This window comes from Grampus griseus (assembly GCF_964374135.1).
Source record: "Grampus griseus genome assembly, chromosome: 14".
Taxonomy (NCBI): Eukaryota; Metazoa; Chordata; class Mammalia; order Artiodactyla; family Delphinidae; genus Grampus; species Grampus griseus.
The window spans coordinates 63,718,143-63,729,821 of record NC_139008.1 but is presented as its reverse complement, the minus strand read 5'-3'; the positions used below and the strand labels follow the sequence as shown (position 1 = coordinate 63,729,821).

The 11,679-nt window shown below is 56.0% G+C and overlaps 1 protein-coding gene across 1 annotated transcript; it reads left to right on the top strand.

Moving 5' to 3' along the window:
- Positions 1–2,769: 2,769 nt before the first annotated feature.
- On the top strand, positions 2,770–11,192 carry E2F1 (E2F transcription factor 1; the record flags this gene model as incomplete). Its single annotated transcript, XM_082671649.1, has 7 exons — positions 2,770–3,030; positions 7,732–7,822; positions 8,182–8,401; positions 9,245–9,397; positions 10,105–10,219; positions 10,314–10,539; positions 10,668–11,192. 7 exons carry the CDS (start codon positions 2,770–2,772, stop codon positions 10,913–10,915), a joined length of 1,314 nt encoding a protein of 437 aa, XP_082527775.1. The 3' UTR covers positions 10,916–11,192.
- Between the last annotated feature and the right edge of the window lie 487 nt (positions 11,193–11,679).

The following is an 11,679-nucleotide window of genomic DNA, read 5'->3' as shown; positions in this document are numbered from 1 at the left end:
GGGAATCCATGTTGGCCAGATTCTATCACTGGCTGGCTTCACTTCTGAATGGGCCTCAGTTTTCCCTTCTGTACCATAAGTGAGAGGCTTATTTAGTCTCTCTGGTCCCCTCTAGTGCTGACATAGTCTGGGATTTGCGATGAGTAATTTCACAAACTGCTTAGGAAACTCCTGATGCGTTCCTAAGCCACCTCATAGTTTATGAAACACCTATACTTTTCATCCACATGGCAACCCTGGAAGGCGCCAGGGCAATAAGCACCCCCCCCTTTTTTTTTTTTTTAAATAAATTTATTTATTTATTTTTGGCTGTGGGTCTTCGTTGCTGTGCGCAGGCTTTCTCTAGTTGCGGCCAGTGGGGGCTACTCTTTGTTGCCGTGCGCGGGCTTCTCATTGTGGTGGCTTCCCTTGTTGCGGAGCACAGGCTCTAGGTGTGCGGGCTTCAGTAGTTGTGGCATGTGGGTTCAGTAGTTGTGGCTCGCGGGCTCTAGAGCACAGGATCAGTAGTTGTGGCACACAGGCTTCATTGCTCCGCAGCATGTGGGATCTTCCCAGACCAGGGCTCGAACCCGTGTCCCCTGCATTGGCAGGCAGATTCTTAACCACTGCGCCACCAGGGAAGCCCAATAAGCCCATTTTACAGATGAGGAAACTGAGGCTAAGAAGTGTCCACAGGGGCTGTAATTCGAGGTTGCCCCATACATTTTGGTTATACAGGAATACCAATTTGTTGTCAAATATGAACATGCATAAAAATTACCTGGAATGAGGGTGGGGGGGTTGCATGTGAAAATGAGGATTCCTAGGCACTTAGATTCTAAGTTGGCAGGGCTGGGGTGGGCCCATAGTTAACAAGCACCCAGGTGATTCTGAAACCGGGGGCCTAAGGGCTACTCTTGGAGAACCAGGGCCTTCTCATTGCATTCCAGGTAGCCTCTAGCATCAGTCTCTATTTCTTTAATAACCCTTCTCAGCACCTGCTGTGGACCAGGCCAGTGCTGGGAAGAGGCCCTAATGCAGCTCCCAGTCTGATAGGGGAGGCAGAGAGAGAAATGCATTGTGCACTCAGTGCTAGAACAGAGGCTAGGCTGGGCAATGGAGGAAGTGAGCTAGCTCCAACTGCGGAGGGCTCCCTGGAAGAAGGGATCTTTATGCCGGGCCTAGGGATCTCATTCTTGATTGCGTCTTAGCTACTTTTTTTTCTCTTTTGATGGGTCATCCCCACCAGATGGCAGGCAAGTTCATAGAAATCATCAAACCTTTCACATCTCTGCCCTCAGTGCTGGCACAAAGCCTGGCACAGAGGAGAGGACAATATTGGTCAAATCAGCTGAACTGAGCAATGAGAAACGGCTGATGGAGAGGTCCCAGGGCCTCTGGATTAAATGCATTTTCATGCTCAGCACACTCACCTTCTCCCTTTGTTAGATCTAACATGGAATTACTTTATTTATTTATTATTTAATTAAGTTTTTTTTTATTTTTGGCTGCATTGGGTCTTCATTGCTGCGCGCGTGCTTTCTCTAGTTGCCCGATCAGGGGCTACTCTTCATTGCGGTGCGCGGGCTTCTCATGGTGGTGGCTTCTCCTGTTGTGGAGCATGGGCTCTAGGCGCGCAGGCTCAGTAGTTGTGGCTGGAGGGCTCAGTTGTTGTGGCTCGTGGGCTCTAGAGCACAGACTCAGTCGTTGTGGCCCACGGGCTTAGCTGCTCCACGGCATGTGCGATCTTCCCGGACCAGGGCTCGAACCCGTGTGCCCTGAATTGGCAGGCGGATTCTTAACACTGCGCCACCAGGGAAGCCCCCTGAAATTACTTTAATAGTGGAAATTCCACATCATATTGTAAACATTTGTTACCTCTCTATTTCCCTCCTCCCCTTTTCACTGAACTGTGAGTTCCTTAGGGCCAGGAGTCAAGAATGGGGCACAGAGCAGGCTCTCAAAACGTTTGTTGAATGAATGAGTGAATGAATCAGTTTAAGCAGAAGCTGTGCATAGGGTGTTGAAGAGATTCCAGCTACAGGAGGGCTTGTAGAAAAGCCCCAAGCTGCACTGAGTCAGACATCCCTCCCCATCTTCTGCTTGGACTCTGGGTGAGAGGGATAGGGTGGGTGCAGAATTTTAAAGTGAATGGCATTGGTGGGGCAAGTTGAGGAAGGGAGATGTGGCTGGGGTTTTGGAGGTGAGAACCCAGAAAAGAGGAGGGGCAGTTTCTAGAGATCTGACCTGAGTGTGTTGGGGCCACAGGTGGGGGGTTCTGGGGGTCACGTGGGGTCAGCTGACGGTGACATATGCAGAACGGACATTCTATCTCCACTTAGAGGCATCAGCAGGATGGGGTACGTCGGGGAGCGGTTGGCTGCCCCCTTCTTCGGACAGGGGTCATCCCCTCTGGGGGCGGGGAGTGCGAACGCGCCTGGCACCGCCCCGACAAAGCCTGCGCGCGCCCCGTCCTGCGATTGGCCGGACCGCCTCGCGCCGCCGCCCCGTCCCGCCCTCCGCCGCAGGTCCGGCGCGCTGCAGCCAATAGGTGCCGTCGCCGTCGCCTGCGTCACAGTCCGGACAGCCAATGGTGGCAGCGCTCGGCGGCTCGTGGCTCTTTCGCGGCAAAAAGGATTTGGCGCGTAAAAGTGGCCGGGACTTTGCAGGCAGCGGCTGCCGGGGGCGGAGCGGGATCCGGAGCGGGATCGAGTCCTCGCCTCGGCCTGCCGCCATGGGCCCGCGCCGCCGCCGCCGACTGCCACCCGGGCCGCGCGGGCCGTGAGCGCCATGGCCGTGGCCGGGGCCCCCACGGGCGGCCCTTGCGCGCCGGCGCTGGAGGCCCTCCTCGGGGCCGGCGCGCTGCGGCTGCTCGACTCCTCGCAGATCGTCATCATCTCCACGGCGCAGGACGCCAGCGCCCCGCCGGCCCCTGCCGGCCCCGCCGCGCCCGCCGCCGGGCCCCGCGACCCCGACCTGCTGCTCTTCGCCACGCCGCAGGCGCCCCGGCCCACACCCAGCGCGCCGCGCCCCGCGCTCGGCCGCCCGCCGGTACGGACACCAGGGACACTGGGCCGACTGCGCTACCTGGACCCCCGCGCAGACCCTGGCGGGGCGCGGTGTTTGGCCCGGCGGCAGCTGGGACGGGGGAGGGTGGGCTGACGCGCCCGGGCTGGGCGGTGCCGAGCCTGGGTTGGTCCTCCGGGCCCCGCCCCGGGGTGCAGGGTGACCTCGGGCCAGTCCTTGTTTGCTGCTCTGTGCTCTGGGCCTCAGCTTCCTCGCCAGAGACGCTCAAGGGTCAGACTCAGTGATAATAATTGCCCCACGTGTATTCAGCTATCGCTGACTGCATGCCAGGTCTCTGGCAGACTTCAAGGCAGCTAAAACTCACATCCGTGCTGTGAGCTCGGTGTTGTCACTGTGCCCATCTGAACTGTGTCCAGAGAGGGGAAGTGACTTGCCCCCTGGTCACAAGGCTGCAAGTGAGATTTGAACTGAGGCCTGCTGGCTTCAGACCAGAATGTGTGGCTGGGTGGTGGGCATGGCTGCTTAGGGAGGTCAAGGGGGGCGTTCTGGCTCCAGACCGTGGAAGAGCCGCTGAGGAGACCCTCCTTCCTGCCTCGATGCTGGGACTGCCAGGTGCAGGCCTGGCCCTCCGGGCCTCTGGGGACAGGCCGCCTGGCTGGGAGGCCTTCTCTGCAGGGGCGGGGTGGCTGGGCCAGCTGCTGATCCCCTCCCTTTGCCTGTCCTTCCATCTGCCATCCTCCACCCTCCCAGACCCTGGTTGCCATGGAACCTCATTAATCAGGCAGGCAGACCCCTGGGCCCCAGTGGAAGTACTGGGTGGGTTGGGCCTCTGGGAGCTGGAGAGGAGGCCCCCGGTGCCAGGAGAGAGTAAATGCCCCAGGGAGATGCCTTGATAAAGTGCTCCCTGAGCAGCAAGAGGCTCAAGACAGTTCAGACTAGGGGGCCCAAAAGAAGCGGCTGAATTACAGGGGGAGAAGGGAGTGGAGCCCTGGAGCTTGGCCCTGTGGGCTCCAGGACAGGGTGTGGAGACCAGTTTGACTGGCACAACCTGTGGGTGAAGGTGAGGCATGGATGGGCAGGATGGGGTCTCCGCATAGGGCTTGGAGCAAGTTGTGGGAGGAGGCAGGGCCCAGGGCAAGGTGGTGGAAGCCGCCCAACTGCTCATGGCCTGGGTGGCAGCTGGTCCCTGAGGCATCCCGGCAAGGTTCCCCCAACCCCCTTGGCCCCTTGCCCAGTGTGGCCTTCCTTCCGGAATCACCGAGATGCTAATAATAACAATAGCAGGCACCATTGTTTTGAGACTGTATTGTGTATTAGGCGCTGTGCCAAACACTTTACCCAATTAACTCATTTAACCCTTTCAACAACCTTCCCCTTTTACAGGTAGGGAAGCTGAGGCGTAGAGATGTTAGAACATTCCCTAGTAAGTCAGCTAGTGAGTGCTGGGACCAATCCAGATTTCCTGAGTGGTTAACTGCTGGGATGCCTTGCATACTGGAGATGCTAATAGAGGTTGAAGGAAGCCCAGGGTCCCTTCCTCCTAATGAGTGAGACGGATGGAAGTTGCACCAGGGGTGGGCCACCTGACTCGTCTCCTGTACCCCAGCAACCTGTCCCTGTGGGTACCAGCTTGGAGCCTGGACAAGTAGCCTCCAGTTTAGCTGATTGACAGGTACCTAGCAGGCCCAGGGCTGTGGGTCCTGCCCTTGGGGAACTGAGCTTCAGGCTCGGAGGGACAGCCAGGGACTGGGCTGAGGACGTATGCCCTCTCCTCCACCCCCAGTGGTGTCAGGGGCAGCCTCATTGGGCCTGAGCATTCCATTCATTCAACAGTTGTTAGTGAGCACCTATGAGGTTCTAGGCACAGGCAAGTAAGGAGCCTCTGCCCTCACAGTACTTAAGGGCCAGTAGGTGTTTTCTTCCGTGGGCAGGGGTGAGGGCTGGTGCAGTCTTGGAGCTGAAGTTCAGAAACATAGGCCCAGCTTTTGCCATCCAACACCCCCTAACATTGTACCTGTGGGTAGCCACTGGCCATCTGAGCTGTGGCCTCCACTGACCCCCTGCTCTAGCATTTGGGGCAGTCCTTGAAACAAGTGACAGGCTCAGCTTCTGCACGAGTGAGCATTCATTGAGTACCTCCTGCATACAAGTCTCTGTGCAATTCAGCCATTCCTCCTGGCCCTTCCTGTCCACCTCTACCCTGTTGTCATGGCTGCTAAAAAACAAACTAAATATAATACTCATTTACTATAGAAAAAGAGTTAAAAGGCTAGAAAGTTGAGGGGGACAAGATCCCAGCCCCATCCATTTTTCCTTTTTTCTCCTCCTGAGCCTGCTTTTGTTTTTAAGGCGGTTATGACAACTTTCTTTTTCTAAAGTTTTAGAAATTGACGTTTTTCCTTTATGTCCGTGTTCAGCAGCACATCATCCGCACTTTAGAGATAAGGCAACATGGCCCGTATGTTCCTCCCTCCCATACAGAGGTCACCCCTGAAATGGATTCTGTAGTAATAGAAACTGAACCAGAGAAAATGGTTTCATGAGCTGTCAATATGTCTTTGGGAGGCTTCTGTATCAGCCTGCCTCAGTCCGTCTTGACAGCAGCGTGGTATTCCAGAGGCTGGATGAACCAGTTTTTGTGTCTCCTCCCATGGATAGGTGTTTGAGTCATCCAGATTTTTTCACCAATGTTTTGTTTGTCTTCACCCCTGCCTTTTGGGTCCCTGTGCCTGCATCTCTAGAGAGCAGCAGCAGAAATGGGCATCCATCTGCTTGAGCCCTTGTTTTAGAGTGTGGCATTGATCTGCCTTCAGGGTGGGCACCCCTATGGGGAGAAGGAAGGAGGCAAGGGGTGCGGTTGGCTGGAGCATACTAGGGTTCAGGCCCTAGGGGCAAGGCTGGAGAGGGGGTACATTCTGGTTCGGCTTTAGGGGGCCTGGCCTCCGGACTAGCCTCTGCCCAGCCCACTAAGGTTTAGATCCTGACTCCCCCTCTCACTATGTGACCTCTCCGAGGTGCAGGCTCCTCAGGAAGTGGAAGTCCTCAGAGCACCTGCTGCAAGATGGTTGGAGGGTTTGATGATCGCACGCAGGTAAAGCAGTTACCTAGTGGTGCTCGGTACACAGGAAGCACTCAGCGCGTGTTAGCTCTTCTAGCCGCGGATCCCTGAGGGAATCCATGAGTGTGTGCGTGAGAGGGAGTGTCAGCATGTGGGCTGGTTCATTCAGCAAACGTTTGTTGATGCCCAGACCCTGTGTACAGAGACTATTCAGACCCAGTGCCCGCCTCTGAGGGGCTCCCTGGCTTCTGGGTGAGACAAACGCATCTGCAGAAATTTGTAGCGAGAGACCATGTGGGGAAAGGTTGGGTTTGAGGCAGTTCTGAGGGAGAAGAGCCTCAGTTTCTCTTGTGGGATCGGAAAGGCTTAGGTTATGGGTAAGGTGCCTGCCCACAGAGCGGGAAGCGGTGGTGTGAATTAGGAGGGAGGGAGGCAAGGGCAAACCAGGGAGGGGACCAGCATGAGCTAAGGCTTGGAGACACAGGTTTGTGAAGAAAGATGTCTCAGCAGAAGTTCTTGTGGAGAATTGGTGGCAGATGAGGATACTAAGGTGGAGGGGGACAGATGGAGGCAGGGAGGCCAATGGGAAGACAGCTGGTCCAGGTGGGAGGCGCTGGTGGCTGTGGGGACAGGATTTCTTGGCAGCCGGTTGTGATGAGGGCAGCAGGTGGGGCTGAACCAGGTTCTAGCTCAGGAAACCCTGTGGGGAGGGGAGGGGAGGGTACATCAGGATGCAGTGGAGATGCCTGTGAGACCTCCAGGGCAATCTCCATCCTCGAGTGGTGTAACTAAATCAGAGGGCATCTGGGCAGGACTCCTGGCTCTGCCACTTCCTGCCTGTATGACCGTGAGCTTCTCTGGGTTTCAGTTGTTTCATCTGTAAAATGGGGCCATTACTGTGCTGCCATATTCACAGACAGAGACCAGAGAGAGGCAGTGACTTACTCAGAGGACCTGTTTCCTAGTGGCTTGAAATGACAAACATTTATTATCACACAGTTTCTGGGGGTGAGGAATTCAGGGGTTACTCAGCTGGGTGCTTCTGGCTCAGGGCCTCTTCTGAGCTTGCTGCCAAAATGTTGGCCCGGCTGCAGTCGTTGGAAGGCATGACTAGGGTTGGAGGATTTGCTTCTGAGCTTACCTGTGTTGCTGTTGTGGGGGAGACTTCAGTTCCTTGCCACTTGGGCCTGTCCTTAGGGCTGCTTGAGTGCCTGCATGACATGGCAGCTGGCTCCCACCGAGAGTGAATGATCCAATAAAGAGAGCAAGGAGGAAGCTCCAGTGCCTGTACGATCCAGTCTCAGAAGTGACACACATCCACCATATTCTGTTCATTCGAAACAAGTTACCAGATCTGGCCCATATTTAAGGGGAGGTGAATTAGGCTCCATCTTTTGAAAGGAGGAATATCAAAACATTTGCAAACTACCGCATGCCCCCAAGAAGGTGGTGGTGGAACTGGGGCTTGGACTTCTGCCTTCCAGTTGAGTGTTCTGTCCTATGGGGTAGGATTGTGTCCCCTGGGACCTCCCCCTCACTCACACATTTGGGCATCCTGGGAGAGAGACTGAGGCAGGGGGCGGCTTGGGAACACCAGGCCCTCAGCCAGGTCTCTTGTGGCCCCACTCTCCTGGTTACTGGGCATCCTCCCGTTGTTTTTGCCGTAGGTGAAGCGGAGGCTGGACTTGGAAACTGACCATCAGTACCTGGCCGAGAGCAGTGGGCCAGCTCGGGGCAGAGGCCGCCACCCAGGAAAAGGTACCCCCCAAGCTTGGGCTAGGGCAGACCTCCTGGTTGGACCCAGGTTGGGGGGTGTGGGCAGACAAACATGCTTGCAGACTAAGCTCTGATCTGTTAGGCCTGGGCCTGAGCCAGGCCTCTGGGAGCCCCAAGGGGCAGCTGGAGTGGCCGCCTGGCATGGCTTCCCCAAGCCCTGGGGTGTGGGGAGTTCCCCAGCCGGAAGAGGAATACTGTGGTTGGCAGGCTGCCACAGGGCCTCCCTGCTTGGCCTCACCAAGGGGAAGGAGCCATCTGCCCCCCAGCCCCATTCCCCAGAGCCTGGCTGGGGCTGGGGGGTGGGGGTGGTGCTGAGGGACCGTACCCTGCCTGGCCCCCAGGTGTGAAATCCCCAGGGGAGAAGTCACGCTATGAAACATCGCTGAATCTGACTACCAAGCGCTTCCTGGAGTTGCTGAGCCGCTCGGCCGATGGTGTCGTCGACCTGAACTGGGCAGCTGAGGTGCTGAAGGTGCAGAAGCGGCGCATCTATGACATCACCAACGTCCTTGAGGGCATCCAGCTCATCGCCAAGAAGTCCAAGAACCACATCCAGTGGCTGTAGGTACCAGCCAAACAGGAGGGTGGGTGGAGGCCCGGGGCCAGGCCAGCCCGGAGGAGCTGATAGCGATACCCACTGTGGCTGCCCAGATTACCATCTTACTGCTGGGCAAACCGAGGTTTAGAGAGGAAAGTTGGCTTCCCTGAGGTGATAGATGCAGGCAAGAACACAAATCTTACCTGTGTAGCTCAGTGTAACTTTACATATTTCTTCACCTGGGTGACCACCATCTCGATAAGAATAAGGAACATTTCCAGCACCCCAGAAAGTTCCCTTGTGCCCCTCCCAGACAGTCTACTCCTCATACCACCAGGTGACCACTGTTCTGGCTTCTGTTGCCATTGATGAGATTGTTTAACACAGCTGTTTTATTCTTGTTAATTCTTATTTTATTTTTCCCTTTTCACCTCTTTCCCCGGTCATCCTACTCCCCTCTCTGACACATTTGTGTTCTCAGTTTTTGGTAGATATTCCACTCTACATCATTTTTTTCTTTTCAATATGTCTTAGAAATGCTTCCATGTCTGCATCTAATGCATTCTTGTCCTTTAACACAACTGCATAGTATTCCACGGCATGTCTGCCCTCATTCACTTATCCAGCCCCCTATGAGGGACACATGGGTGTTCACAGACATTCAGGCCCGACGTTGAACCCGGCCAGTCTGCCTTGGAGCCCAGCTTCAGCCCTCTGCTGTTTCCCAGCTGAGGAGCCAGGCCAAGAGGAGCAAGGGCTCACCTGGGTCTTACAGAACAGAGGCAGCAGCAGACTGTTCTGCTGAGGGTCACGCCTCCTGGGAAGAGGGGCCGGGAGCTACTAACCCTCCCTTTGCCTCCCGGCAGAGGCAGCCATGCAGCAGTGGGGATCGGTGGGCGGCTTGAAGGATTGACCCAGGACCTCCAGCAACTGCAGGAAAGCGAGCGGCAGCTGGACCACCTGATCCACATGTGCACCACGCAGCTGCGTCTGCTTTCCGAGGATGCTGACAGCCAGCGATATCCTTGAACTGCCTGGAGGGTGACCGTGGCCCCATCCAAGTGGGAATAGAGAGGCTACCCTGGGCCCTGGATTCAGGAGAGGGTTCTGGCTTTGGATACCAGTCCTGGCCCAGCCTTTAGTCACTGTGTGACACTGGACAAGTTACTCTCTGAGTCTCAGCTTCATCTGTAAAAGGGGAAAATAATCCTATTCCAAAGTTGCACAGAATGAAACAAGAAAAGCTAGGATACCAATAACAAACATTTATTTAATACAATGATTCAGTACCTGGTTGTAGCTTCAAGGTTAGAGATATAAGTTTTTGTCTTTTATTTACAAAAATAGAAACTTTATTTTAAAATAAGCTTTTTTTTTTTTAAGTGAATACCCAAATTACGTTTATACATTTTGGAGATAACTACTAATTGACACCAAGGTCATGGGTCAGAGTAAATTCTCAGTACCAAGCCTGTATTTGTGTAATTTATAGGAAATTATTGCAGGCAGCCATTATTACCTTAAGATCTGATGGGTAGAGAGTGGTCTCGTACAGATGTGGGAACTGAGGCTCAGGGGCATGAGATAGGATTGAGTGCCAGCTATGTGCCAGGCCCTGGAGTGGGAGATGCAGAGGACAGGAGTGACTCAGCGGGTATGGGCTCTGCCTTATGAGCTGTCTGGGTGGGTGGCCCCCAAAGGTCATGTGGTCCTTGACTCTACCAACCCTGGCCTACGTGACCTGCCAGGACCTTCGTAGCATTGCGGACCCTGCAGAACAGATGGTTATGGTGATCAAGGCCCCCCCCGAGACCCAGCTTCAAGCCGTGGACTCCTCAGAGGTGAGACCTGGGAGTCTAGACTGGAACAGGACAGGCTGGGCTGGGCTGGTAGTTAGCTGAGCCTCAGTTTACTCTGCCTGCTACCTTTACCCAGACCTTTCAGATCTCCCTTAAGAGCAAACAAGGCCCCATCGATGTTTTCCTGTGCCCTGAGGAGAGTGCGGGCGGGATCAGCCCCGGGAAGACCCCGTCCCAGGGTGCAGCTTCTGGGGAGGAGGACAGGGCAGCTGACCCTGCCACCACAGTGCCACCACCACCATCATCTCCCCCCTCATCCCCTGCCACGGATCCCAGTCAGTCCCTGCTAAGCCTGGAGCAAGGTGGGTGAAGGGTGGGTGGGCAGGGCGGGGTGGGGCCCCCCTCTCCCGGGTGGGTGGGCAGGTGTGACAGCCCCTCTGCCCTCCCTGCCGGGGAGTCCCCGGCCTGTGATGCTCCCCCGTCTCCCCAGAACCTCTGCTTTCCCGGATGGGCAGCCTGCGGGCCCCCATGGAAGAGGACCGCCTGTCCCCACTGGTGGCGGCTGACTCGCTCCTGGAGCACGTGCGGGAGGACTTCGCCGGCCTCCTCCCCGAGGAGTTCATCAGCCTGTCCCCCCCGCACGAGGCCCTCGAGTACCACTTCGGCCTTGAGGAGGGCGAGGGCATCAGAGACCTCTTCGACTGTGACTTTGGGGACCTCACTCCCCTGGATTTCTGACGGGGCTTAGGGGGACCAGGGTCTCCTGGGATACCCACCCTGTCTCTGTAGCCCTGGAGCCCCCTGACCCTGGCCGTCCTCCTAGTCCAATTGGAAACGTTTAATTTATACCCCTCTCCCCTACCTCCAGAAGCTTCTAGCTCTGGAGTCTGGCTACTGCCAGGAGGCTGAGCAAGCCAGGAAGGGAAGGATTCTGTTTGTGGTGTGTATGTGCATGCACCCAACACCCGACACGTGTGTACACGGGGTGAGTGGTGTGTGAGCATGTGTGTGTGCATGTACCGGGGAATGAAGGTGAACACATCTGTGTGTGCACTGAAAACACGCCCCAGTGTGTCCACGTGTGTGTGCATGAGCCCATGTGTGCGCATGGCGGGGGCTCTAACTGCACTTTTGGTCTCCTTGCTCCAGGGGCCCCGCGAGGCCCAGGGTGGCCACCTGCCCCCAGAATCCTGCGTGCTGACCAGGCCGGGTGGCGAGGCCTTGGCCTGCTCGTTTGCAGGACCGCGAGAGCACTTCTGTCGTCTTAAAGGTTTTTCTGATCGAAGCTTTAATGGAGCGTTATTTATTTATCAAGGCCTTTTTGGCAAGCTTGGGGCATCAGCAAAGGGTAGGAGGGATGCGGGGCTGATGCCGCAACTCCCTTACCCCTGAGCGAGGGCAGGGGTCCCTGAGCTGTTCTTTGCCCCACTCTGAAGGAGCTGAGGCCTGAATGGTTTATTTATTGGGAAAGTGAGGGAGGGAGACAGACTGACTGACTGACA